The sequence below is a fragment of the Fukomys damarensis genome, unplaced genomic scaffold (assembly GCF_012274545.1).
Source record: "Fukomys damarensis isolate Sample0158 unplaced genomic scaffold, DMR_v1.0_HiC HiC_scaffold_28, whole genome shotgun sequence".
In the NCBI taxonomy this organism is placed as follows: Eukaryota; Metazoa; Chordata; class Mammalia; order Rodentia; family Bathyergidae; genus Fukomys; species Fukomys damarensis.
In genome coordinates this window covers 17,193,247-17,221,056 of record NW_022900940.1, presented here as the reverse complement: position 1 = coordinate 17,221,056, position 27,810 = coordinate 17,193,247, and the positions used below count along the sequence as shown (strand labels likewise).

The 27,810-nt window shown below is 47.7% G+C and overlaps 1 protein-coding gene across 2 annotated transcripts; it reads right to left on the bottom strand.

Moving 5' to 3' along the window:
* Positions 1-27: 27 nt before the first annotated feature.
* On the bottom strand, positions 28-27,804 carry Plcd1 (phospholipase C delta 1). 2 transcript variants are annotated; one of them, XM_010629701.1, is made up of 15 exons: positions 27,746-27,804; positions 19,456-19,620; positions 10,060-10,288; positions 3,920-4,049; positions 3,601-3,832; positions 2,829-3,030; positions 2,596-2,740; positions 2,373-2,522; positions 2,131-2,286; positions 1,761-1,920; positions 1,547-1,663; positions 973-1,151; positions 746-878; positions 519-668; positions 28-386 (listed from the first exon to the last, which is right to left on the bottom strand). In XM_010629701.1, exons 1-15 carry the CDS (start codon positions 27,777-27,779, stop codon positions 301-303), a joined length of 2,268 nt encoding a protein of 755 aa, XP_010628003.1. In that variant the 5' UTR covers positions 27,780-27,804; the 3' UTR covers positions 28-300. The 2 variants fall into 2 exon arrangements, with proteins under 2 accessions (XP_010628003.1, XP_010628002.1); XM_010629700.2 differs by lacking the exon at positions 27,746-27,804 and adding an exon at positions 23,431-23,607.
* Positions 27,805-27,810: the final 6 nt, after the last annotated feature.

The following is a 27,810-nucleotide window of genomic DNA, read 5'->3' as shown; positions in this document are numbered from 1 at the left end:
GTAAAGAGATCACCAGGCTTACTCTCAATGTGATTTTTATAAAAACTCTTGACCTAAGGCTGGCCAAAGGGTGCAGAGAGCTGCAGTGTTGTTCTTAATGGAATTAAGGACAGTTATAGGCACTGAGCCAGCTCCTGGGACCCCAGTGGAGCAGCAGCATTGACAGTATGTTAGAGTTAAAGGCAGTTCTGGAGCCCCTAGCTCAGTGCCAGAGATTGGAGTGGCCACAGCAGCCCTTTCTCCAGTTGTGGACACAGAGCATAGACTACTCATGGCATATCCCACTGGACACCCCACACCTTAGTCCCGGAGGGCAATCTTCACAAAGAGGGTAGCTGAAGGATGCTGGTCTCCGTTCTTAGATAAGAGGTGGATGTGGCGGTATCCTGGCAGGCAGATGGGCAGGAGGAGAGTTCCAGTTACTCAGGGAGGATGTGCCAAGGCACAGCCAGGTCCAGGCCAAAGAAAGCCTGGCCCTGCCTCCCTAGCTGTGGCCATCCCCACACCCCAACACTTACCCTGCTTAAGGCTGTTCCAGGGGATGGTGCTCTGGCCAATGAAGTCATTCTTGGAGGAGGCATCATAGTCCTCTACCACAAAGCGGATGAGGGCAAGCTCAGGTACAACCACCTCAAACTCAAACTCTGTGTTCCACCGTGGGTTGAAGCCTAGAGGGACAGACACCATGCATCAACAGCACAGACATCAGCTCAGGAGCCGGGCCCAGCCCAGACCCAGCACATACCATTATTGGTGATGACAGCAGTCTGGCGACTGGCCATGTCCCGGCCCACACCATGGATCTCCACCGTCACCTTCGGGTCCACAATTGAATTCTTATTCTTATTAACTTTTGGTAGCTGCTGCCCTGAAATGATCTGAGGAAAGGTGGTGGATAATTAAGGGTTCAGGAATAGCAGTGAGGGAGATGGGAGGACCGTAGACACCTGTCCCTCCTGGGTCTGGTCGTACCTTCACAGTGAGCCTCTTTGGAGCCCACCAGGGCCCTTGAGTCAGAGCACGTGCACTGAAGGTGGTGTTGAGGTTTCTCAAGAAATCAGGCTTCAGCACATATCCACAGGCTCCATTGTCCTGGAAGCGGCCCTGATACACGTCCATCTCTTGCCCAGGTGTCTGGAAGTTCAGGGCCACTACAGGCAGGACAGAGAAGTCACAGATTGTTGGCTGGATTCAAGACCTTAGTGCCCAGCCTGCTTAGGAAACACTGAGGCCTAGGGTCCCATGGCAAGTCAAAAGCAGAATCCAATATCACCCGGTACCTATTGCCCTCTTGCCACCTCAACCTGACTCACCACACTAGCCATGTGCACCATTTCTGGTGGCAAAATTCTAAGGGCTAGGGTGCTAGTTGTGTATTTTCAGACACTGACTTGCTGGTAGGGAGATATTTCCAACAGTTTACCATCGCCACATACTTCTGCATCTGTTCCTGGTCAGGTCCCCAGGCCTCTTTTGAAGGCCCCAGGCCCCTGGTCTCAGGACTGAAGCTCTACTCCAGGCTCCTCAAGCCCCTGCTAGCCCATACCAATCTGGCAGCCCCCATTCCACATCTCCACAGGGCTGTAGTTGGAGGAGTCTGTTCTCCATCCAGCCGGGTAGATCCTGCTCAGGTGGCCCACATTATGGCGGACAAAGCTGTTCCCTGAAGTGAAGTATGGTTCAGTCAGCAGTGGGGTCACCAGAGCAGGGAGAGGCCAGGATCAGCCCTGGCCAGCCTCTGTCTGCAGGGAGGGACTCACCTGACTCTTGGAGCATGCGGAGAGCACGGTTCTCAGAGAAGGATGCCATCTCATAAAAAGCCTGCCTGGAGGGTCCAGCACCAGAGAAGCCCCCAAAGTGGACGCTCTTGCAGTAAATGACCATGTCGGAGAGCTCCTGCACCAGCCTGAGCTTGTCCTCCTGGGGGCCGTGGGGAGGCCCGGGTTAGAGCCAGGGGTTGGGCAGGGTGGGCACTGAGAGCCAGAAACCCAGACACAGAGACAGCGGGAGACAGACAGAGAGAAGGGGCAGAGGGTATGAATGGCAGCCACAGAGAACTGAGAAGGCGAATGGCCCATGGGGGTGGGGAAGGCTCTAGGGCTACCCCACCCTTACAGTTCCCCCTTAAACCTTGGGTTTATGCTGCACCCGGCTCCTCACGGCCTCATCCTCCATTTCAGCAGCCTCATCTTCATCTGACACAGTGGCCTCAGGGCCACCTTCCCCTCCAGGGGGTAGCAGCCCCCCAAGCTTCTTCCCCTTCAGCAGGATCTTCCCCTTTAGTTGCTAGGGATGGAGGGGCAACTGGTCAGGGCCCACCTGGCCTCTCAGCCAGTCTTCTGCCCTCTCTTCTGGCCATCCCCCCAACATACCTCTGGGGAAGGAAGGTCACTGGTAACTCCATCCAGTGGCTGGTCCAGCAGCATGGACCCCAGGATGGCACACAAGTGTCGTGCCATCACACGCTGCTGCTCCAGGCTGCAGTGGTTCTCCAGGGACAGGATGACTGGGTAGGTGGAGGCCTGGAGGCCCAAGGCATGTTAGGGGGGGCCTGCTGCCCCTAGCACCCCCCCATACCTGCAGGGGCATGCCCACCTTGAAAGCATAGTCCCGGATGGCCCTGAGCACATCGCAGAAGAGGATCTTGGAAGTAAAAGTGTAGCCATGGTAGATGATTGGCTCCTGGTTGGGCCCATCCCAGCAGTCAAGCTCCAAGCAGCGGCAGCCTTTGCACAGTGCCCTGTGAGTAGGGGTGGCAGCTAGGATTCTCCAGTCCTGTCCTGGGTCCCACCAAGGCTCCCACCCCTGAAGGCTTCCCTGGATCGCACCGGATGTAGGCTTCTGTGCTGCTGGGCCCAGTGAGTTGGTCTTCCAGCAGGTATGTGTTGTGTGAGGAGGACACCAGGTAGTGACTGAGTGGCTGGCTCATGTCCTGATAGACTCGCCGGTGTAGCAGGTTGAAGGCGTTGCCATCTGCTGACAGCAGGTACATGAGAAAGCCATCTTTGGTCATCTGGTGCTGCGCCTTGGCTGGGAGGGAGTAGGTCACCATTGCTGGTCAGTGCTGGCTGCCACTCCAGAAGCAGGAACCCTCTCCTCCCTCTGCCTGCCCAGCCCCAGCTGGTTCTCAACAGCTCTGGGAAGCAGGAGAAGTCTTGTCTCCAGCCAGCCTGTAGCTTCCCCAGAGGAAAGCCCTGCCTCCTCCTCTTCTGTCCTCACACTATGAGGCCTCAGAGATCAGGGTCTCTCCTCTCCTTCTCTGTGCCCCCAGCTAGGAGCCCCCTCTATAGCCAGGCTCCATCTTTTCTGTTCTGTCACATGTCTTAGCTGGGCCCAGAATGGATTCACAGGAGGAGGCAGGAATAGTGTGACTTTTCCAGCCACCTCAGGGAGGGGTCCTCAAGGCCCTCTGAAAGAGGAACAAGAGGAAAACTGAGGCCCAGAGAGGAGCAGTTATGTTGGAGTCCTGTCTCCCATCTGCTGGCTTTTGTAGGCCAGCGAGTGCTGCCCAGGGGCCCTGGGGCTGATACTCCTCCCCTCTGGCTGCAGTCTCCTCGGGGTTGTCCCAGCCATGTGACCCTGGGACTGCCAGGTCCTCACCAGTCTCACTGGGTTCATAGCGCTCAATAAGGGACAGGGCCAGTGCAGGCCCCGCCTCCTCCTCTTTCTGTTGATGCTTCAAGAACGTCACTAACTGATCCACCGACAGGGTCTCTCCTGAGCCTGCAGCCTCTGCAAAGGTGTAGTCGATCTCCTCCCGCTGGGTCAGCATCTTGTAGAAGACCTCAATCTCCTCATCCTCCAGGGAGTCTGTCTGGGAGTGGTCACATTCCTGGAAAGCCAGGACAGTCCGGTGGGCAAGACTCAGAAGAGGCCTGAGCAGGATCAAGACTCCACCACTACACAGACCCCGTCTCACCCTGAAGATCTTCCGGGCATAGCTGTCATCTACTTGGATGTTGAGCTCCTTCAAGAAGTTCTGCAGCTCCTTGAAGCTCATCTTGTTGTCCTTGTTTTTATCGGCTTTTCGCAAGCAGGAGTGAATCCAGCTGGGCAAGAAGTAAGGAAAGAACCCAGGAGCCCTGGAACCCGTATGGTCCAGCCAGAGCGACGCTCAGGCTGAAGCCCCAGAGGCACTGCCTCCTGCAGGCCTGCCTCATACCCGCGCACCCAGCCTTGTCAGGCAAGACCTGGTGGCCTTTCTAGAAGTAAGGAAAAGGTGACATCCTACCAAGGACTTTCTACTCGCTGATTTTGAAATCTCTCAACTGTGTGAAAACATTCCTTATTCTAAAAAGGACTCACAATAGACAATTTAGAAAATAAAGAAAAGTAAATAAGCAAACAACTATCTACCATCTATCCTACCATACCACTAAGATCGCAAAGTATGTCATTCTGGTTTTCATTAATTATTAGCCAGCTGGACTAAAGCACTTAAAGCTTCATTTGCAAGAAGTAGAAAATTTCCAGACATTGATCAGAAGACAGAGACATCACATGTGAAAACAAAGCCTGGATCAAGTAGTCATGATTGGGACATTTCAGCCCCCACTTCTTCCTTACTCCTGTCCTCTCTCCCTTCAGGCTAAACCTTGAGGAGCCAAAAAAGAGGGAGCTCTATATACATTCTTCAGAAACTGGAGAACAAGAGAAGTTAATGAAACCTCCTAGAGACCATAGAAAAAAATGACAGCAGATTTCAAGAAGGAAACAGCATAACAGATGCAATATAAACTCCCCCTGCCCAAAAAAATCGAAGGAGCAAATAAACAAAAGACAAACCCATCCCTCTGGCAAACTGAGGAAAATAATTGCAGCAGAAGTTCAGAAGAATTAATGAAGAAAGAAGCAATATGATGACCCTCGTGACTAAATGAGGAAATATAAATTGACCCTTTGCAAACATAAAAATATACTACTTAGTGGAGGTAAAGATGGAGTGAAAGGGGACACTCCTCAGCTGCTTGGGAAAGGTAAACTAGGACAATTTTAGGAAAGACATCTAGCTCCAGCTTTAAACCTGCTGTTTTGGATGGGGCTCACCCCCCAGGTTTATGTGTAGAGAGCTGGGTGCTCCGTGTGGGGATGCTGGGAGGTGAAGCCTAGTGTGCAGTCCTTAGGTCAGTTGAAGGGCTACCCTTGGAGGGGACTGTGGGACCCCCACCTCGTTTTGGCTCCTGTCTGGCTGCCTCCCACATGTGATGCCATTGGCCATGATGTCATCATAGAACCAAGCTCGAGCCTCCAGTACTATATGAACTAAACAGACCTTTCTTTATAACGTTAGTCTGCCTTGGATATTTGATTATAATAACAAAAAAGGACAAAAACGTTCATTGCATTTCATTCCACTTCTAGGAATCTATTAGTTAGGAATTATTCCTAAATACCGAAAGACTTTAGGAATAGAGTTCTTGGCAGTGTTACTTATAGTGATGAAAGATTAGAATAAAAATTTAACAATGTAGGAATAGATTTATAGTTTATAGTGCATCTGCTTCCTGGAATATTACAGTCACTAAAGTATTTATGGAGACCATACTAACACAAGGAAATGATTATGATACAATGTTAAATAGCAAATTAATTACAATGCATGAGCTCCAATATTTTTGGCAAAGGCATCATTAGACAAATTGAAAGGCAGAAAAAAGATTAGGAGGAGAATGAAAATATCAGCAGTTTCTGGAGGAGGTGGCTCTTGTGGATCTTTAAAATTTCATTCTGATATACTCATATTTTCCATAGTCATATATGATATAGTCATATATATGGCAAAAGTAATTATGGCAGAAGCAGAATGCTAGGTGAAGCAATCAAGTTCAGAGTGCTCCAGCCAAGCACAGATTTCCCATGCTGAAGGCTGCTCAGCAAGAGGGATGGCTCCATGAGCTCAAGATCTGTGCAGCAGGACCCTGAACAGGACATGAGACTGTCCAAGAACAAGGCTGTGCAAAAGGGGTGACTAGGACAAAAAGGCCACAGAATTGGGCTTTGAAGAAAGTCCCAAACCAGGCAGGTGTGATCTCGAGAAATAACCATTTAAGATTTCTGAATGCTCAGAAACACCCAGCAATGAAAACTAACAGGGTTCTAAGTGAGCTGGATATACACTAGCAATGAACAGTTTGAATGTAAAATCAAGAAAACAATGCCACTCACAATAGAATCAAAATGAATAAAATCATTTGGTATTCCATTTAAAGTGCAAAACTTAAACTCTGAAAAGCATAAAATGTTGTAAAAAAAATGAAAAACATGTACATAAATGTGCAGATGTCCATGTTCATGGATCTGAAGACTTGATATTGTTATGCTGGAAATACTCTCCAAATTGATTTACACTCCCTATCAAGATCCTGCTGACTTTTCTGAAGACAATGACAAAATGACCCAAAAATTTGTACGGAAATTCAAGTGACTTACATCACTTTTTTAAAAATCTTGATAATGTTCTTTAGCTTTCTACACTGCTAGATAAATTTCTGTGCATATATACTCACAGTTGAACAGTTTCCATTAAGGATTTATTGTACCAGTACTTTATTCTTGGGAAATGCAGAAACTCTCCCTCAGTATTCTCCTCACAGTAACTTTCAAAGTTATATTAACTAAAGCATTGTGGTACTGGTATAAGGAGGAACATATAGACAAATGGAAAAATAATTCACAGTCCAGAATAAACCCTCATATTTTTGGCCAGCTGATTTCTGACATGGTTACCAAGATAATTCGGTGAGACAAGAATAATCTTGCCAACAAATGGTACTAGAACAACTATATCTATGAAAAGCTGCATCTCCTACCTCACACTATATATATGAAAATTAATTCAATATGATCAGAGACTTGTAAGGGTGAATGTAAGAGTGAAAATGATAAAATTCTACAAGAAAATATGAGTAAATGTTCATGACTCTGAACTAGGCAAAGTCTTCTTAGACATATCAAAAAGCACAAATGAATTAGACATAGTGGTAAACACCTGTAATCCCACAACTCAGGAGGCTGAGGTGGGAGGATCACTGTGAGTTCATAGTACACCTGGGTAAGTGAGTTTAAGGCCAGTCTAGACTGCACAGTGAGACCTTGTCTCAAAATCCAAACAAACAATAACAAAAAAAAAAACTTCAATCAACCAACCAAATAAAACCTCAAAAGGCACAAATTAAAGAAAAAAAGTAAAATTAGAATTCATCAAAACTAAACATTTTTGTGCTTCAAAGAATACAGAATCACAGAATGGTAGAAATTATTTGCAAAGCCTATAACTCACAAGAGACTTGCACCTAGCATATACAAAGAACTTTTATAATGTAATAAAAAAATAAATAATGCAATCAAAAATGGGCATAGGATCTGAATAGATACCTCTCCAGAGAATATACACAACGGCATATGAAAATTTTCAGTATCACTCAACATTTGAAATGCAAATCAAAACTACAATGAGATAACACTGTAACACCTCACACTCATTAGGATGGCTACTGTAAAAAAAAAAGGGGCTAGCAAGGATGTGGAGTAAAAGAATCTTTTATATACTGTTGGTTCAAATGTAAAATGGTAAAGCTACTATGGAAAATATAGTGGTCCTCTAAAAAATTGCAAATAAAATTACCACATGATCCTGCAATTCCACTTCTGGATATATATTCAAACTGAAAGAGAATCTCATCTTAAAGAAATACCTGTATGTCCACATTCATAGCAGTATTATTGACAACAGTCAAAAGGTAGAAGCGGCCCAAGTGTCCATCAGTGGATGAATGAAAAGACTGTGCCATATACATATAATGGAATACTATTTAGCCTAAAATAGGACATCTAACACATGCTGCAACATGAATGAACCCTGAGGACATAATGTTAAGTAAAATAAACCCATCACAAAAAGACAGATGCCATATGATTCCATTTATCTAAGGCACCTAGAGGAGGAGTCAAATTTAGAATGGTGACTGCCAAGGGTTGGGGTTGAGGTGAGGGTAGAGCAGAATGAATGAGAAGTTATTTAATAGGAACAGAGTTTCAGTTTTGCAAGACAAAAAGAGTTCTGGATGTTAGTTGCACAACAATGTGAATATACTTACCACATTGAACTGTATACTTATGAATGGCCAAGATGTTAAATTTTATGTGTATTCTACCATAATTAAAAATAAAAATACTAGACCCATTTAAAAAGAGCCTAACAACAAAAATGAGCAAGGAATCTGAGTAGTGATTTCTCCAAAGAAGATATACACGTGAGCAACAAGCATATAAAGATACTCAACATCATATGCTATCAAAGAAATACAAATCAAAACCACAATAAAATAGCCACCTCAGCCACAGAATGTCTACAACAATAAAAAAAATTTCAGCCATATAAAGGAGAGACCAAAAACCACAGATAACAAATGATGTCAAGTATGTGAAAACTGAAACCTTTGTATACTGCTGGAGGGAATGTAAATTGGTACTGCTTCTTTGGAAAACAGTTTGGCAGTTCCTCAAAAGGCTAAACACAGAGTTACCATATGACCTGGCAGTTCTACTCCTGGGATGCACTAAAAATGAAACCAAATGCAAAAACTTACACTCAAATTTGCACAGCAGATTAGAGACCAAAAGTGGAAATAACCCAAATGTCCATCATCAACGGATGAATGGATAAATAATATGTGATAAATCCCTAAGAACAGAATACTATCAGGGGATTAAAAGGGATGAAGTATGGACACATGCTACAATGTGGATAAATGTTAAAAAAAAAAAATCACGCTAGGTTAAGCTAGTCACAGCAGACTGCACAATTCCATTTATATGGCATGTCCAGAATAGGGAAGTACATAGAGACAGAAAATAGACCAGCTGTTGGCCAGGGCTTGGGTTGAGGGGAAATAGGAACCCTGCTAAAGGATAAGGGTTCTTACTAGGGGTGATGAAAATGATTCTGGGGATGGCTGCACAACTCCATAAATAAAAGGCATAGGATCAAATTCAAGACTTTAAATCAGTTGTGTGGTGCATAAATTATACCTTAAAGTTGTAATAAAAAAGGGACCTGGAGCTGGTTCCATCCTCATCCATACATGACAGAAACCTGATCACTTTGAATCAATCATAAGCCAGTATTTGGCTGTGCAACTAGATTTTGAAACTATTTTGTTTTAAGTCCACAGGCTTTCTTGAAAACTAGGCCCAGGGGAAAATGATCATTCCCCAAAGAACAGCACATCATGGCCTCCCAACTTCCAGAAGGAAAACATTAGTAACTTCAGAAAACATAACTACAAAGTCCTACACTAGGTCTTCCACTGAAGCAGGGCGCTCCCCTCAGCCTCCCAAGACTCCTGTCCCCTCACTGTTTGGAGTGGGGGATGGGGAGACTCATACAGCTGCCTAGCTGCCTGGCCTTGGGTGAGGGTAAAGAACTGTCCATGGACCTTCCTTGTCTCTTTTCTGTGGTGCATTGATTTGTGTCTCCCCAAAATTCCTATGTTGGGGCCGGGGATTTAGCTCAGCAATTCGGTGGCCTGCCTTGCAAGCGCAAGGACCCGAGTTCAATCCCTGGTACAAAAACAAAAACAAAAAAAAATTCCTATGCTGAAGCCTAAACTTCCAATGTGATGATATTTGGAAATGGGGCCTTAGGAGGTAATTAGTTTAGATTAAGTCATGAGAGTGTGGCCATCATGATGGGATTGTACCCTTACAAAAGAGATACCAGAAAGCTTTCTGTCTCTCTTCCTGTCATGTGAGGACAAGTCATCTGCAAGCCAGGAAGAGGGCCCCTCACCAGGCTCTGACCACACTGATACCTAGATCTTGGAATTCTAGTTTTCAGACTGAGAAAATAAGTTTCTGTTGTATGTCACTTAGCCAAAGGAAGCAATGGTGAACTTTTTAGAGCTTTCAATGATACAAACATCCCACTGAGGCACATGTGCCATAGGTTCACAACCATTGGTCTAAGGTATTTAGTTATATAGCCTAAATTGATTAAGGCACCTTCCATACTCAGATGCCCGAGGGACAACTATGTCCACAAGCCAACCAAGAGGATACTGCTGCAGCTTCTGCCGCTGGTCCATGGAACCTGAGTGGTGGATGATCTTGCGTAGACCCAGCACCCAGTGCTGGGCATCAGCTGGCGATGGGGCAATGAGGTCTAGTGTATTTCGCTGGTCCTTGAAGACAATGGAGAAGCACCGGTCCTCGGGCACGTCACGGGCAAACTTCTCCAGACCCTCTGTGTGGTGCCCCATCCGAACCTCCTGAATGTCCTCAATAGAGACTGCAAGAAGGGGACAGTGAGGGAGGGGTGCACAGCATGGTGTGAGGACAATCCTTGCCCCTGATGTGCTCAAGGCCATAGTGGAGGGGTCACATTTTAGAGACACAGCTCTTGGCCCACAGCTGAGGCTTTAACTCTACAGAGAAGGGAGAGGGGCAGGCAGACAGAGGAGGGGTGACCAAGAAGGAGGACGACAAGGCCTGAGGTGGAGACAATCACAGTGGACAGAATGGAAGCACATGGGGAGACAGACACCTTAGGGTGGCAAAGGTACGCAGGACCCCAGCTTAGTTGTCTCAGTGGTGGAGGGAGCCCCTGGGAGAGGACTAGGAGAGTGCAGGGTTTTTAGGTGGAGACGGGGAGATGAGACATATACACTCCTGACTGTATTAGACATTGGGCTTGTCCCTCACATAGCCACAAGAGACTCCAGGCCCCTCTCCTGACCATTCAGCGGACTACTCACAGTCAGCCCTGGCTTCGGGGTCTGGGGATAGAGAACCTAAAGCAGAGGAAGCAGTACTTGTGTGAGAGCCTGGACAAGGCTTTGCCTAGTGTGCACTTGTGTGTATGTGCTGACTTCGTGGAGTCCCTTGACAAAAGGCTACAGGAAAGGAAGCCCTGTGTGCTAGGGTCCTGAGAGGCAGAGTGGAGGCTGACTCTCAGGGATCTGAGAGATCATATCATTCTGCCCTTGGCAGCCCTGGGGAGGGACCTCCTCTCACAGCCCAGCCTTCCAGGCTTCAGGGAGAGATGAGACCCTATAACCCACCATTCCCACCCTCTGGTGTCTTCCATAGCCTCACTGAGAGCCAGTCACAGCAGCCAGGCTCATGTTGAGCCTCCCAGCGGCAGGATCCAGGCTCTGCCTTGCTCCACCCCTATCCTGAGCCATCCTCCCCCATCTGTCTTTGGTCCTAGACTGGCTGTAGTTAAAAGTTCACTGTCCCTCTCTGAGCCCACCCCACCTGCAGGCCATGCCCAGCCCAGGCCACAGGCTCTGTGGGGTGGGACACATGAGCCCTAAGCCATCTGGGATGCAGATTACCTGCCTAACCCCTCTGTACCCCACTAGACCCCCACCCTGGGGCAGCTGCAGCTGCTCTAGGGTGGGAATGGAAGCAGGAAACCTGGGCCATGGATCCTCCAGACCCATGTCTCCACCTGCCCAGAAGAAAAAGTGCAGCTGCCTTTGCTGCTGATATAACCTGTCAAGCGTGGGCAGTATGAGTGGGATTGGGGGAACAAGAAGCAGAGCCAAAGAGAAACGGAGGATCCTCCACTCCTTCTTCAGAGATGTAAAGTATAGCTGAGGACAACTATCTCACGGGTCATCCAAAGAAGGGAGGCAGCATGAGACTGGACTCAGATGTCTCTGACCCAGAAGAAAGTCTCTTCAGATCATGTTCCTTACCTGAGCACACCTGGATCTTGGACTTGGGTCCCAGAATGGCTCCGTTGATCACCTCTTTAGTGTAAGACCTACAGTCTTACTTCCACTTTGTGGAGCTTGAACAGCTGAAAGGGCCTCCAAGATACTGGGTCTATAGCCCAGCAATTGCCGAGGTGTAAGACCTAGGGCCTTATTTCCAGGAGCTATTGCTGGGCTATAGGCCCAGCATCTTAGAGGCCCTTTCAGCTTTTCAAGCTCCCTGGAGTGGAAGTAAGGCCTTAGGTCTTACATTTTGGAGGCCCCCATGAGATCCCCAGGTGGGAACTGTAAATCTGGCCAAGACTTCTCTATAGCAGGATCCAGCAGGAGATAGACCTTTGAAAAGCCTCTGGAGGTAAGCTTTGGGCCTGTTGCAACTATCTGTTGTTAGGAGTGAGGTGGCTGATGAGCTGGGAAGCCTCCCCTGACCCCGAGGTTCCTGACAATTTGTTGTGGCGCCTGTTCGTTATTGTCGTTCGTATGTCAGTGTATTGTCTGTTGTGTGTTAACTTTTTTATTTTCTTAGGACAGAAATGGGAGGATGTTGCTCCAAGAACATCCCACTAGATTGCTTTCTCACTAATTTTAAATTGCCCCCCCCAACAGGAGGATTAGTATGGGGTTAAATTCTCTTGTGGAAAGCTTCGCTCCCTGTGTCAATTGGAATGGCCAACCAAAGTCTCCTTTGAGACAGGCCTTTGTTGGGGCTGTACGGGGAAAAGTCACTGGGCACCCTAGCCATCCCAACCAGTTTCCTTATATAAATATTTGGGTCCAGGCTTGTGAAGAGCCTCTGGCAGCATTGGCCAGGAAGGAAGGGGCTAACTGACACAACCCATATTGGGCCTCAACCTGAGTCCCACCGGAGGGAGCAACTGTCCACCTCCTTGGAAGGGAAGAGGCATGCCCCCGGGATTTCCTGGGTTCCCTTTCTAGGACTCAGAGGCCAGCTCACTGGTAGCAGAACAGAAGGAAGGCAAGTGAGTGAAACTGTCTGTCTGAATGGTGAGATCCCCTGGGTGGCTCCCTAGTTTGTCTTTGTCCCTAGGGAGGGAATGTGTTAACTTCTTGTGTGACTGTATGTGTGAAAGAGACTTGGTCAGGAGAGTGAGTGGAACAAGCTATGAAAGGCATCGGTAGCCTTGTCTGTGCACCAAAACAAAGGGAGGTGGTGCTTGCTCTTAAAGGGCCCTCCCGGCATTGTGGAGCTTGTGTGGGTCAGTCCTGTGAGTCTCTGGCTGCACTTAGAAAAGACAAAATGGAGACTCTTGAGACAAGAAACTCTTCTCTAGTCCGAATAAGCCTGAAAGAGCTGGGAAACTCACAGCCAGGCTGATGACTGATTGAGGCCATTCTCTGGAATGGCACCCCACCCTTTGTTTGTCTTGCATCATCAGACAAGGGAATATCTAATGGTCATGCGAATGCTAATACTAAAGCAACTGTTCTTAAGTGCATGATTCAGAATTTTGATAAAGATTTTGTGGGGGACTATGAGATAAAACTGTAACCAAAGATGCTTACAAACTTTGTGAGTTACTATGGTCTCAGCTAAGCCAGACTTGGCCCCCAGAAAAAACTCTAGACAAAAGGAAAGTTATCTGCTTTTGTTTTGTTTACCTGAGACTTTGACAACTTGGAGCCTTGTATGCTGTAGGAGCTGCTCAAGCTTCTGCCCTGTGGTAATCAGCTGCTAGTGAGAACTATTTAGTTTTGGTCTTAGAACAACTGCTTACCAAATCCCGTGGTGAACTTGCCTCTCAGAAAATGTGACATTGATGCAGGCAAATCCCAATATTTCCCCTTTGGAGGAGGTTGATCTATTCCCCACCAAACTTGAGTTGCTAAGAAGGTGTGGAGTAGGTGGGGACAAAAACAGACTTGTTTAGCTTTACTGCACTGGAAGGTACAAATGGGAAAGCATGGTCAGACTCAGAGAAAATAAAACAGAGCTTGCACTCAGATTAGAAAGAACCAAAATGAGAAAATAAATCTTTGATGGATTAAAAACAGGTAGAAAAACTCTGAAAAACAAAATAGAGAGAAAAAAATACTGCAAGCTAGAGAAACTGCAATTATGTTTTACCAGACATCAAGAGATTTTTATAAGAAAAATCAAGTTAGAAATTTTAACTATTTGATAAATGTATCTTTGTTTCAATCTGAATTAAATTTAACTGGTGTGCTTAAAACCCTTCTTGTGCATTGCAAATTCTTGAATTATGATTATAGGGTTAACTTGCTCTTTTCTGTACTTTGTTGATAAAAACTCAAGGTTAATACTGTTCTATAGGGAGCCAGTCAAATTTTAAGATGTAACAATATGAGAACAGAAAAAAAAGAACATTTTAAGATTTTAACAGCTAAAATTTGTTATAGAAGGTTAATAGTAAATGAGACAGGGGAAGATATTAGGAAAGCTATGGGTAAAAGAAATATACTTTTGATATGAAAAGATTTTGTATGTTTGTCTTGTTAGAAAGAGATAAAGATATATAAGACCAGAAGGCCTAAGTATGTAAAAAAGGTGTATGGAAAGGATTTATGTATGTTTGCTTGTTGGTTTCAAGTTTGTTACAGAAGGTTTACTTTTACAGTAACAAAGACCTTTCATTCCTTTTGATTTTAATTCTATGAGAGATCTATTAATTGACATGCAAAAGCTTTGACTAGTCATAACTAAGAGATTTTATAATTCAATTGGCCAAATACATTTAAGTGTATTATAGTTTCACAAAATGTCTTACAAGTTTGTGTCTGTCCAATTGTTTGAAAAGTATTTGTCCAATTATATTTTGATTGAAATGACAACAAGGATACTAATAATTTGTTAATTTTTATAACCTGGGTTTTTAAGTTTAAATTTTGTCAAGATAATTAAGTATAAACTCGGGTCTAGATAGACTCTTGTTAATAGTAAAAAGGACAGCTGCTAAGAAAAATTTATTCTGGTCTTTACTCTCTAATGGGAGCCCCAAAAGTTTTCATAGCCTTCTGAGAAGATATACCACCAATAAACAGGGCTAAATATGTTATTATAAAATTTTTACACTGGTTTTCATCAAAGGGTTAGATTCTAAATATGTTGTGCTATGTTTATAGTGCTAATTTTCAAAATATGATTTCTGTGGAAAAATAGTTATTAAGAGGTTCTACTGAAAAAATGCTTTTGATACATAATTAGATTAAAGGGCATAAAGTTTCATACATAAAATGATGATTATTGTTAATTTTCTAATGCACTAAATAAATAAAAACTTCACAGGGTATTAAAACTATTAATGCTACTTCAAGAGGAAGAATATAAAGTTTCATGGAAAAGGCTCAAATTTGCATACAGCAAGTCAGATATCTAGGATTCAAAGTTTCCAAAGAAATATGCTGCTTTTAGATAAAAAGACTTGAAAGCAGATGAGAAAATTTTGGGGGTAAAAGGTTTTTGCAGGATCTGAATTCTCTATATGTATGAATCTTTAAAGGGCCCAGAAGGACAGTAATTATTATGGGAGAAAGAGCAAGAGTCAGCATTTAAACAGTTAAAACTAACTCTCTTTGCTGCCCCTTGTATCAAGAATCCTAAATGTGACCCAGCCTTTTAGTTTGTACCCTACTGAAAGAAATCATATGCTTTAGGGGTGCACAAATTTGCACAGCAAGTCAGATATCTAGGATTCAAAGTTTCCAAAGAAATATGCTGCTTGGAGATAAAAAGACTTGAAAGCAGATGAGAAAATTTTGGGGGTAAAAGGTTTTTGCAGGATCTGAATTCTCTATATGTATGAATCTTTAAAGGGCCCAGAAGGACAGTAATTATTATGGGAGAAAGAGCAAGAGTCAGCATTTAAACAGTTAAAACTAACTCTCTTTGCTGCCCCTTGTATCAAGAATCCTAAATGTGACCCAGCCTTTTAGTTTGTACCCTACTGAAAGAAATCATATGCTTTAGGGGTGCTCACTCAGGGAGTAGGCCCATAGAATTAGCCAGTGACATATTTATCTTAGAGTTTGGATCCAGCTGTGAAGGGATAGCTCCCTTGTTTATGAGCCCTGACAGCTGCAGTTATGCTAATTAAGGAAGCTGACCAGGTATCATTAGGAAAAATGGATTATTCCGTTTCCCCATGCCTTTTAGAACTACTGAATAACAAGACATTGATGGCTCTCAAATAATATCTCACATAATATCAGGCCCTCATCTGTGAGAATCCCCGCCTATATTTTGTTCCAGTTAAAACCTTAAACCCTGCTACTTTTTGCCCCTGGAATCTGGCCCCCTGCCTCAGGGTCACTGACAAACTGTTCTTCAGTCATCCAGATCTGTAGAATGACCTGCTGCCTGAGGCTGATCTTATCCTGTTCAAGGATGAAAGCAGCTTCATGAAAAATGGGGTGCACTATGCCGCTGTGCAGAGATGACTCAAGATGAAGTGGTCCAAGCAGGACCCCTCCCCACTGGATGGTCAACTCAATGAGCGGAATTATGGGCACTCATACAGGCTCTCTGACAGGCAAAAGAAAAGAGGGTAAATGTTTATACAGATTCCTGTTTGCCACTTGGTATATCTATGGCACAGTCTATACAAGTGTGTTCTTCTCACAGCAGAGGGCAAACTTATTAAAAATAAACAGGATATAATATAGTTATTTAAGGAAATGTGGAAATCTGACAAAGTTGCTATAATGATTGAAGAAGGAAACTATGCAATAGCAAATGGCAATGCTAAAGTAGACATATAAGCCAAAAGGACAATTGAATAGAAACTTTAGATGATTATACCCACCCCTTGTAAAGGTTATAAATATGTGTTGATATGGGTTTGTACTTATTCTGGATGGCCTGAGGCCTTCTCTATAAAAACAGAGAGGGCTTCAGAGATACACAAGATTTTAAACTGGGGGACTGAGTATATTTTAAATTGGAAAAGGACCCCTTTACAACCTATATGGAAAGGGCCATTTGAGGCACTTATGGTTACTCCCACAGCTGTCAAGGTAGCTGAAGGTCAGCTACCAACACTCTAGAGTAAAATAGAATTCCACGGACTCCGACTCCAGGAGACTATGCACTCAAAGCCCTGCTCTCACCACACCAGAAGCTGGTGAGTCTATGCATGGCTGAAGAATGAGAACTGCAATAAAGATATGGACTCATATTGCGTCAAACTGTTATGAGCTATTATGCTTTTGAATTAATAGTTTATAAGTCTACAGATGATAAAAGATATGTGACCTTCATGTGCGCTGGAGATCCTAATCCCCAACTTATCTGTCTAAAAAGATGCCTTTACCCCTTAGCTAAAAATTTAAATAAAATGATGAATCAAGGATTTGATTCTACCTAAAACCAGTGGGGAATGTGGGACTGCATAACTTTGTAATCTTAAATTCCTAGTCTCAACTGTGATTAATGTAAATTTACAGGTGAATATTTAGTAGTTCTAGGTGAAGAGATAAGATTGTTTCACTCCTTGTCTGCCCTGAAGGAATGTTTTGAAAACCTTGGGACATTCTGTAAGCAGCTGTTAACCATCAACACATGACTGCTGAATGCCCCCTGCCTACGTGCTTTGAGTATAGACCCCCCCCACCCTGCCTGTCCCCTTATAAAAACAGCCTATGCCCCTGAGCTGATGCCTCTCAGAGCTACTTGGTTCCGGGAAGTGCCATCTGGCCAGACTAATAGAGGTCTGTTTACCAACTAGTCCGGTGTGTTCCTTCCTGGGTGATTCTCGCTGCTCATCAAGCTCCTGGAGCAATCGCCGGGCTACAGGCCCAGCATCTTGGAGGCCCTTTCTGCTGTTCAAGCTTCATGGAGTGGAAGTTAAGGCCCTAGGTCTTACATTAGGGCACAGACCCTCAGCCTGCCACTCCTGTGCACCACCCCCACATTGGGGCTCCTGTTTGGAATGCACTTCCAGCCCTTTGCTCATAACTGTCCTAGCATGAAGCTCTTATCCTGCCAGCCCAATTGGGAGCTCCTGTCTGGGGCTGCTGCTCCTCTCCTTGCCCCCTCTCCCCTCCCCCACAAAGCTCTAGGTATACACTGGAAAATCAGGATATGTACTGGCAGGGGATGAATGCAAATGTAAGATCTCTGTTCCCACTGTGTCCCTTCTGGTCAGCATCTAACAGGAAAACACACAATCAGGGCAGGAGCCCTGGGAAGGAGGTTGTCTGGCGCCATAGATAGAGGCAAGGCCAGGGGTCACCCATGCACAGTGAGGCAGAGGAGGGGCTCAGGGTGGTTTGCTGAGAACACTTACGAGCCTCTTCTCTTCAGACCTTGCCTAGCCCTGCTCAGAAGCCTTCACAGCCCACAGCTCAAGGACCCATTCAGGTTTTCCTTATCCTGTCCTGTCGTACCTTGGGCCACACCACAGGCCACAGGTCATACCTCTTCTGGCTTCTGCCCAGTGTCCTGGGGCCTGGCAGAGCCCTCCTGTGAAAAAGGCACCCTCCTAGACCCCCCCCACTACAAACATACACATGTACCTGGAACTGAACCACTCCTTCTTCGTGCTATGCTTTTCCTCTACTTCGGCTCTGTTGCTGTCTGTCTTCCTATCACAGACTTGCCAGTCAGCTCACCCTGCCTCCCCATCCACCTGTAGTCAGGGTGAATAGATGAAGGGGCAAGGGCTATCTAGGGGTCTGGGGTTTGGGAAACCCGGGTCGCAAGGTCCTATCTCCCTTGTCGGAGAGCCTGTAGCTATTTAAATACAAATTCTCCAATAAAATGAAAACCTCACTTTTTCAGTCACAACAGCCACACTTCAAGGACTTGACAGCCAGTCGTGGTTGGTGGCTTCCATATTGGGCTGTACAATGAACATTTCTGGTTTTCACTGGACCAAAATGTTCCCACAGAGTAAAAGTGCAAAAGGGAATACCCCGTTTTACAGAATTTTTAGCAAACTCCTGCATTAAAGGGAAGAAGACAGCAGAGCTCCCTCCCTAGGGCACTGCAGGGCAACTCTCCATTTGCTGCCCCCCCCCCTTAGGTTTCTTTTTCAGAAGTTTTCAGAAAGCCCTCAGGCCCATATCCTTGAAGGAGAGACCCAGCTGCAGGCTGTCTCTAAGTGTTTCAGCCCTGCTCCACCCCAACCTCCTAAGCAGTCTAGTGAGGATCTGTCTCCTGTGGCTCCACCTCACACCTGGGGCCACAGACACCCGGAAATGACTTACCCACCTCTGGACTTTGGGCCCGGCTTTTGGCCTACCACACCTGTAATACTAATACACCCAACTGGTTTCCTTCCCACAACTGCTTGGGTGGATGGATGCTTGTGGGTTCACACAACTCTGTCCAGCTCCTTCCCTGCTTTTGAGCCTGGCTCTCCCCATACATTGTCATAGTTGTGTATCCCTATCCCCAAAGAGCTTTAGCACTTGTGGTCCTTGTTCCACAATTGCCCCCTCCACCCCAGATTTGGTCACACATTCCCTAAAAGTGGTTTGGGCTTGGGATTTAGCTCAGTGGTTCCTGTGCCTGTCTCCCAAGTGCAAGGTCCTGAGTTCAATCCCTGGTACCAAAATAAACACACAAAAAACAAATAAATAAATAAAAGTGGTTTAACCAGCTCCTCTTCTGACCCCAGCCAGCCTGGTTCCTCATTTCTGGCCCTGCTTGCCTGAAAGATCAGGCCTTTTTATTTCCATGTGTGGTCATGGACAACAGTGGATCCCCACCCAACCTGTACTCTGATCCCTCCCCTGTGGCCCAAGAAACACTCACACAGCTGGGATTCTGGGGACCTCATGACCTTGCGGGACTCCTGCCAGATGGTCTTGCAGTCCTCCTGCAGCTTGTAGAAACGTTCTCTTCGCCATGTGCTGGACTTCACCTTCAGGAGCTGGCTGCCCTTGAGTAGAGCCTGTAGGTCCTTGTCATCCTGCAGGCCTAGGGGGCCAATACTAGTAAGAAACCACCTTTCTACCAGTGTCACGGCTGCCTTTACCTCCACACTGGCCATGCTCAGCCCTGGAGCCTCTCAGAGCCCAGTTTTTGTGAGCCTCATCTTCAACTCTCTGCATACTTCCCCCTCCTTTGCCCATATTCCAGCCCCTTTCTCCTTCAGGAAGTCTTCTCCGATCACCAACTGAGGTTTCTACACAGAGCAGGAGAACTGCAACCCAGGACCACACTTACCCACCATGACCTGCCCACCCATAGCTGAATGGGCAAAAGAAGGGCAACTAACTCAAGATCCCCTGGTTTCTGGAGGATGAAGGCTCTAGGAAATAGCCAGGCTCTAAATGATGAGGTGGACCTCACCAGGTCTCAGACAGGGGTCAGAGGGAGCTGAGGGAAGCTGGGACTAAAAGATCAGGCAAAGCAAGGAAAAAGAGCAGACATGGACAGTGTGATGGATTATATCTCCACGTCTTCCAAGAGCCTCATGTACTCACAGGTGGGGCTTTGAGGGTGATTGGATTATTGGGCTTAAAGCTGACCTGCTGCTAGGAGGTGAGGTCTGGTTGAAAGAGGCAGATCACTAGGGACATTGCCAGAAGGGTTTACCTCCCTCCCCAGCTCCTCCCTTCCTTCTCTGCTCCCCATTGCCACGAAGCAAGCAGCTTTTCCTCTTCCATGCCGCTCTGCCGTGTTCTTGCCTTGGAGTCAGTGGACTATGGACTGAAACCTCTACAAACTGTGAATAAAAATAAACCTCTTCTTCAATTTTTGGGTGTTGGGTATTGTGTCTCAGTGATGAGAAGATGACTAAGACTGATGGAAATGAACCCCAGTGCACTAAGGAGCTAAACAACCTTGAGTTATGTGTGCCTAGGGCTAGACATCCTTTCTGCCAGCTGTGTGACCTGGGTAAGTGACTCCATAGGGCAAGGCCTCTGCTTTCCTGTCCACAAAATGGGATAATAATAGCGCCCATCTCAAAGGGGAGTTCGAAGTTTAAATGAGATGATGCACAAATCAGTGGAGATCTTGAAGCAACAGCAGTTGCAGTCTTGGCATCAACACTGTAGTTGCTTTGACACCCTTTTGCCTATCTCTGCCATCCCTCTTACCTGCTTCCCCCACCCCTGGCAAGAAATCTACTTGAGTAGGTCTCTGATCTTTGTTTCAGAAGAGAACGAGGCCACTGCATCTTGGGATGTACCTGTCTCTTCCTACCCCCACCCCAATCTCTAAGAACCCTGGGTCGTAGACCCTTCAGCGAAGAGCAACTTTAAGGAACAGTGCAGCCCTTTTAGAAGTTGAGGCAGGGCCTGGCCCAGAGCCCACAGGGAGGCCAGAACCCAGGCTGCTTGCCCCACCTCCAGCTCTTCTGCTGCCCTTAGAGCGGTAAGCTGCTCGGAGGCATGGGCTCCCCAGGATGCCTTGGCCAAGACAGGAAGCACCAAAGGGACACCAAGCTTGGCCCCTCAGGAGGCCTGGCTCCCTGGCAGACACTGTACCAAATGTGATAAATCTACAGGGCCCACAGGACCTTCTGGACCACTTCCCCAGGCCTGTCACCACATCATCTCTGTCCTTCCCCACAGTCCTACTTCCAGTGAGGACAGACTTGTGCCTTCCACTCTCCTACTCTCCCACTTCTTTCCTTCTCTGTGCCTCTGTTCTCCCATCAGCCCTGGAGTGAGAACAGTTTTGGAAGAGGCATCACTGGGCCTCCTCAGAGGTGACAGTCTGATGTGAGCTTCCCACACCTTTGTCACAGATCTGTCTATCCACTTCCAGAAGACACTGCCTTAGTGTAGGCATTTTCTTTCTTAGTGCTCGGAGGAGAAAGGGGCTCATCCAGAACCTTCCAAGCTGTTGGCTGTGTCTGAGGACCCCAGCACAATAGGGAGCATAAGGGAGTTCCAGGAGAGCCACCTCTGGACTCTGCTGGGAGATTCCACTGTCCTTTCAGTGGCTCAGGTACAACTGGGAGGAATCTCTTACCATCTGTCAGCACCCGCCCCCTAAGCTGGCACATATTAGGGTAGCTATGGCTGACAGGCCAGAAGGGAATGGGGGAGGGTATCAGGAAGTAGAGGGTGACCTCCACCCTCCCGTTCTGGAAAACACCATGAAGGGATGACATGCTCATCCTGTCCTGGAGCCAGGCTGCGGCCTTGTCTGTGGTCAGGCAGAGATAAGCCGCAGGCCGCAAACAGGGCTGCCAGGAGGTAGACCTCAGTCCCAAGTGGGCTATGCGAATTCCAGAAAGGTGACAGTCACTGCTCTGTGGGCCACTGGGAAACTTGGGCAGGTGCCTCCATTTCTGAGCCTCACTGCGGACCCTTCTGTTCCTAAGGCCTCTGGGCTGCCTGCCCTTCTGCCCTTGCTCCCCAAGCATGCGGAGGAGTATGTGGGCCCCAAATTCAGCCCCACTCACTCAGCTGCAGAACCTTCTCCCCTGTAGGAGGTTGGGGAGGGACTCTCCTTTGATGCATGGCTTCACCAACCTGCTCAGGTTAGCTGTCCCCAGGAAGTGGCCAGCAACAGGGCATGGAGGGTGCTTCAGGTGCCACCAGGAAGCTAGAGGGTATCAGGAGACCTGCCCACTATGCACCCGTCCCTAGGGCATGCACGGTGAGGACACACGGGGCCTGGGAGCCACAGCAGTGCATAGCTACACTGGGATATAGTTACCGAGATACCCTGTCACACACCAACATACACAATCACACAATGCCAGACACAATATTGAAGAGACAATGAACCACACTACACCCCAACACTATGTACCGTCACGTGGATTTGTACAGTGTTACCCTTAGTCACACGCAGCCACATAATACAGGATGCCAAAACATCATTATTGTGATAATGATAACAGCAGCCACCATAATGATAGTTAATATGCGAATAAGATACTCATCACAGCACATGTATTTAATCCCTCAATAACTCTATAAGGAAAGAAGAATAATCCCCATTTTACAGATGAGAAAACTGAGGTTAAAGGAAGTTCCAAAGTGGAATTAGGACTCAGAAGCAGGCTAGGCTGCCTGCTCACATGGTCAGGGCCATGAAACTTTAGTTTATGTAGCCAACACTCCAGGGACACTCTGCCACAGAGTAATAGCACAAAGGATTCCGCAAAACACAAATATAACACAGAATGACAGAATAACTCAGTCACTTTGGGTGGCCCGCTGCCACATCAGACACAGTCACAGTTGCACAGAATCACACTGAATCACTCACCATCACCCTGGGTTACATGTGGACGCCTCGGTGTCACAACATCACACACTTGGTTACACATCACACACCAACATCACTACACAAAGGCCTCCCAGTGCCACATGTGTGGTACAGCCAGTCAGCACTGGATTATTCACTGTCACACTTGCACTTACAGGCACACTTCTGTACAGCGTCACACTGGGCCACACAGTACTGCAAATCACCCCACGGGATTACACAGTCATCACGGTTACACCTCCGGGCCACAGGTCCAGTGGTGCCTTAGACATCTGCAGACAGACTTGGTTTGGGATGACAAAGCGTGGTGAATTTTGGGCTGAGGTAGATCAGGAGAAGGGGTAACCCCACTACTAACCCCCAAGTGCCACCACTGCAAACATAACCCTGCAGAAGAAAACAAAAAACAAAAAACAAAAAACAAAAAACAAAACACAAAACCGCTCCAAGTCCAATCAAAAGCAGGTGGCCCCGGGGAGGAGTAGCCAGTGTCTTGCCCCCCAGCTGCCTTCCCAATCCCTGCAGATTCTCACTGTCCCCCACGTCCCTTACCCAGCCTCTGCCCATTGAGCGCCGCCACTTTCAGGCTCTGCTCCCGCAAGTAAAGCTCCCTGGAGCGGCGCCGGCTCCGGACCCCCAGGCACTGCATTACTCTACAGTGCAACCGCACGATGAAGCAGGAACCCGGGCCTTGCAGTCTCTAGAAGTTTGCTTTGGGTCCTGGGAGGGGAACCGCCCACAAACCGGCGGTGAAAGGGCGGAGCTAGAACCCGAGATGAGGGGCGGAGCTCGGGGCGGAGCTGCACCCCTAGAGGCGGGGCAGCAGAAAAGCTGGACAGAAAGGGGCGGGGCCAGAGCCAGGGGCGGGGCCAATCCCAGAGGGGCGGGACGGAGGTGGGCCAGAGTCGAACGCAGGCTGGGGAGGGTGGGAGTAGAGCCCAGTGCTAGGGCCAAGGAGGAAGAGTGGGGCAAATCCATACCCTAGGAAGCAGATGTGTGATGAAGCCACAGTCATGAAAGCCTACCGGGGACGGAGGAGGAACCCGGTACGGGAGGCGGAGTTCAGGTCAGGAGCCACCGCCCGGGAGGCGACGTGGTGGTCGGCCCCCACATCCAGGAAGCAGATCGGGGCGGAGCCAGGGCCTGGCAGGCCAGACCTGGAGGATCCCATCAGGGAGGGGTGAAATCTCAGCTTTGGAGGCTGTGTGTGGCGGAACCTGAGCCAGGAAGTCCACCAACCGCTCGAAGCTGGCCAACGTTACCAAAGCTGGCAGTGGCCGCTGGAGGTGGAAGGACGCTAGAGGGAAGTTCCCAGTGGGCTGCAGAATTTAGAGGAAACTCGTATGGGGCGGGGCCAGGCAGAGCTGTAGACGAGACTGGGCCAGGGAGCAGACCCACAAATATTTTAAAGTCAGTTATTCAACAAATTCATCGTGACCTAGCTTGCAACAGCCTCGCTCTGTGAACCTTAGGCAAGCCTGTTTTCTTTCCTGTTTCCCCATCTGAGTGGAGTTAATCCCCAAAGTATCCCCATTTGCAAATGAAGTTTTGAAAAAAGTCTTGAAAAAAAATGGTGACCTTAAAAGAAGCCTATTAACTCAGGCTTGCCTTGAGAATATAGATGAGAACGACTGTAACTTTGTACAAAACTGTGCCACTGTGCTGGCAATGTGCTTGGGGTAACAGTGGGTCCTTTCATCTACATTAGAACTTCCCTTTCATTCTCAGTAATTATTTATTGACCCCCTACTGTGTGCCAAGGTCAGGACAGGACCCAGAGGCCTGACTCACTTGTCTTTTACTTTGCCTCACTGAGGTACAAACAATGAGTCACCAGCAAAGCTGGTTTGGGGCACAGAAAAGCATGGCAATAATAACAAAAACCCGGAGTGCAGAATGACTTGCCTAAGGTCACACCACAGAGAATAACCAGTAAGGTATATTCGTGTAGATTAGCTGAAATACTGACACAGAAATGCAGTTCTTCATTTGGAGTGGGAGGCGAAGAGTAAAGGTATCCTCCTGTGTTATAAAGAAACCACACAGGGGTTCTTGAACAAGGACCTCCCAAAGACCTATGGATAGAATCACATCTGAGTTTTGTGCTTTATTGAATGCATTTAAAAACACAATTCCAGAGGGGTCCGTATGCTTTCTCTGATTGTCAAAATGGCTTATGGCACAAAAAGAATTAAGAGCAGTGTGAATCAAAGTGTGTGTGTGTGTGTGTGTGTGTGTGTGTGCATACACCTGGGACAGACAGCTCTGAAACAGAACTGAGAGGTTGGGGAGCTGGCTATCTCTTGGGGGAGGTGGCTTTTTTATTCCTAAACCCAGGGGATGTTTTATCCTCACAGGATCCCCTGCAAAATATAAGCTGCTATCCCATGGATGAGAAAACGAGCCCAGAAAGGCAAAGGGGTTACACAGAAAATAGAACCAAGGCAGAACTGGAGCCCAGGTCTCCTGGGGCCAAAATGAGGTCCCTTTACCTTCCATTTTCATAAATGCCAGTTCTTGAAGTGGGGCAATAGGGGCCAGGTGTAGGAAAAGTTAGTGGCAATGAATATGTTCAGTGAAGAGAGATTCCTGGGAGGTGATGCCCTTTCAGGCACATCTGGGGATCTGCTGGAGAAGCTAGTCCAAGCCTAGCTAAAATATGGAGAGCAGGGGAAATGGGGTAGGAAAAGAGGATGGAACTGTAGCATCAGTTGGAGAGATTCAGAGGCATCAGAAAGTGCTCCTTGTTCCTGAATTTAGTCCTGGCTACATTTTCCCGGGCTAGGGACTACTCTGTGGTGCCCCTGCATCTCCCAAAGAACTGAAGACAGGGCATGGTAACTTGGAGAGGGGCATCCTACAAGAACACAGCACTCTCTAAATACTAGGTACTATTATAAACTGCCTTATAGATGTCACTTATTCAATTCTTACTCCAATCCTATGAGGTAGATGGTGTTTAGACTCTATTTTACAGAGGCACAAATAAATAAAGGGATTTGTGTGACATGAAAAAAACCAAAACTAAATTCACGTACTTTGCCTCCAGAATTAATACCACTATACAACATTGCCTCTGCATCATATGGGGTGAGGACAGAATACAATGTCCAGGTGAGCCTCTAAATCCCCAGTAAATGGAGGGAACTCAGTGGGCACTCCTGCAACAGACCCTCAACTGGCCTAGACAGCCAGTGTGGTCCTGCAGCACATGTCCAGTGCTGTGGAATCCACAGTGTGAAGAGACTCTCCAGTGGAAATACAGGCAGCCTGGAACAGCACAGAGAACAGTGACCATCCCTTCCCATCACCAGTTCTTCTTGGAGGGATCTTCCCCATCTGATCCATAGTGTGGTGAGAAGGCAATTAATGGAGGCAATCTGGGACGATGAACTAGAAGCAGCAAGCCTTCAGGGAGAACAGCTTTGGGCCTCAGTGTTCATGCAAGCCCTGCAGGAAGGGCTGGACTGTCGTGCATTTGAGAGGCTGGCCTTACCCATCCAGGATGAGCCAGGATGGCCAAGCCATGGCACCAGACTGAGAAGCTCTGACTGAGCTTTCATGTGTCTTCCTCTAGGGGAAACACAGCAGAGCTGCCCTTGAGAGAAACGGGTCAAAGGTACAGACACCCAGGATGGAGACCATTCTAACAGAAAGCTGAGGCTGCTACTCTTGTCAGAGGCAACCGGAGGGCTCTGAGGAGGACTGTGTGTGAGACAAGCAGGGAAGAGGTGGAGGTATGCAGAGGAGACTAGCTACTTCGTGGTGAGAAAGAACGCAGGGGCCTCCACTGTGGTCCTCTGAGCATCCAGCTTCCTGTCAGAGGCACTAAGGATGTCTCTGGTCTGAAGAGAGATTGAGCAAAGGAAGAGGCAGGGGTTCCATGACCCAGCTGAAGGAGGTGGCTTTGAGAAATCCTGACCTGGTCTCTCTGGGCCCTGGGGGACATATTGAGAAACAAACCGATTGGGGACTGGTCAATGGGTGCATCATAACGGGTCTGAAGTGAGGGTTAGAGGACTCTGCCCTTCTCTTCGTGTATCGTTCAGATGGATGGGCGGTGGACTCTAAAGTCTTAACGCCCGGGGCACTGGAAAAGGTAGTGATACATAGTTAAGCAGTGACTGGTGTGAGAGGGGCAGAGTTTGTTGAACTGGAAGGGGTGGCGGGTGAGGAAGACAGGAGGGCAAAGCCTCCCCTAGAGTGGGTGAGTTCCTGGCTAGGTTGCCACCAGACCTTGCAGCCAGGAGCCCACGTTCTTCTCTATTGGAGGGACAATAGTAAGGCGAGGAGTTGACCCAGATGGGAGGAAACAAAGCTAGGCTGGACAGAATGCAGCGGCGGAGAGTTGGAGCTGAGACCCGGCCGGATCCCGCCGGGAAGGTCCGCTGCTCCTCCTGGATGGCTCGGGGCTGTTAAAGCTGCTGCGTCCGACCTCCGTCAAAATCCAAATTCGAACACCTCTTCTCCCCACCCCTAACGCCCTCACCACGCCACACCCGAGCGGCCTGACAGGCTCCAGACAAGCCCGCCTAGGCTTTGAGGAGCCTCCGGGCCAGCCGGGCCAGCCGCGAGAACGCGATCTTTCGTGAATGCTCTTTTCTCCCTCCCTAAGCCCCTTCGTGAGGTCTGGGCTCCTTGAAACCCAGCTTTGTGGCCAGAATGGGGAAACCCCCAAGGGGAAGTCTGTAGACCCGCACCGCTCCCCGACCTAGCGGACCAGATGTGGGGACAAGCCTGCGAATGTCCAGGGTGGTGCGCGCAGCCCCACTCCGGAGCCGCGGGCTGAGATTTCCCCAATGTAGCAAGGAGTTCACTGGCGGCCCAGGACTGCAGGATCCCCCGCCCGCGCGAAATGGGCACTCACCGTGCAGAGTCAGGAAGTCGCGGCCCGGGTCCATGCCCGTCGGGCGGCGCGGCGGGAGGGCGCAC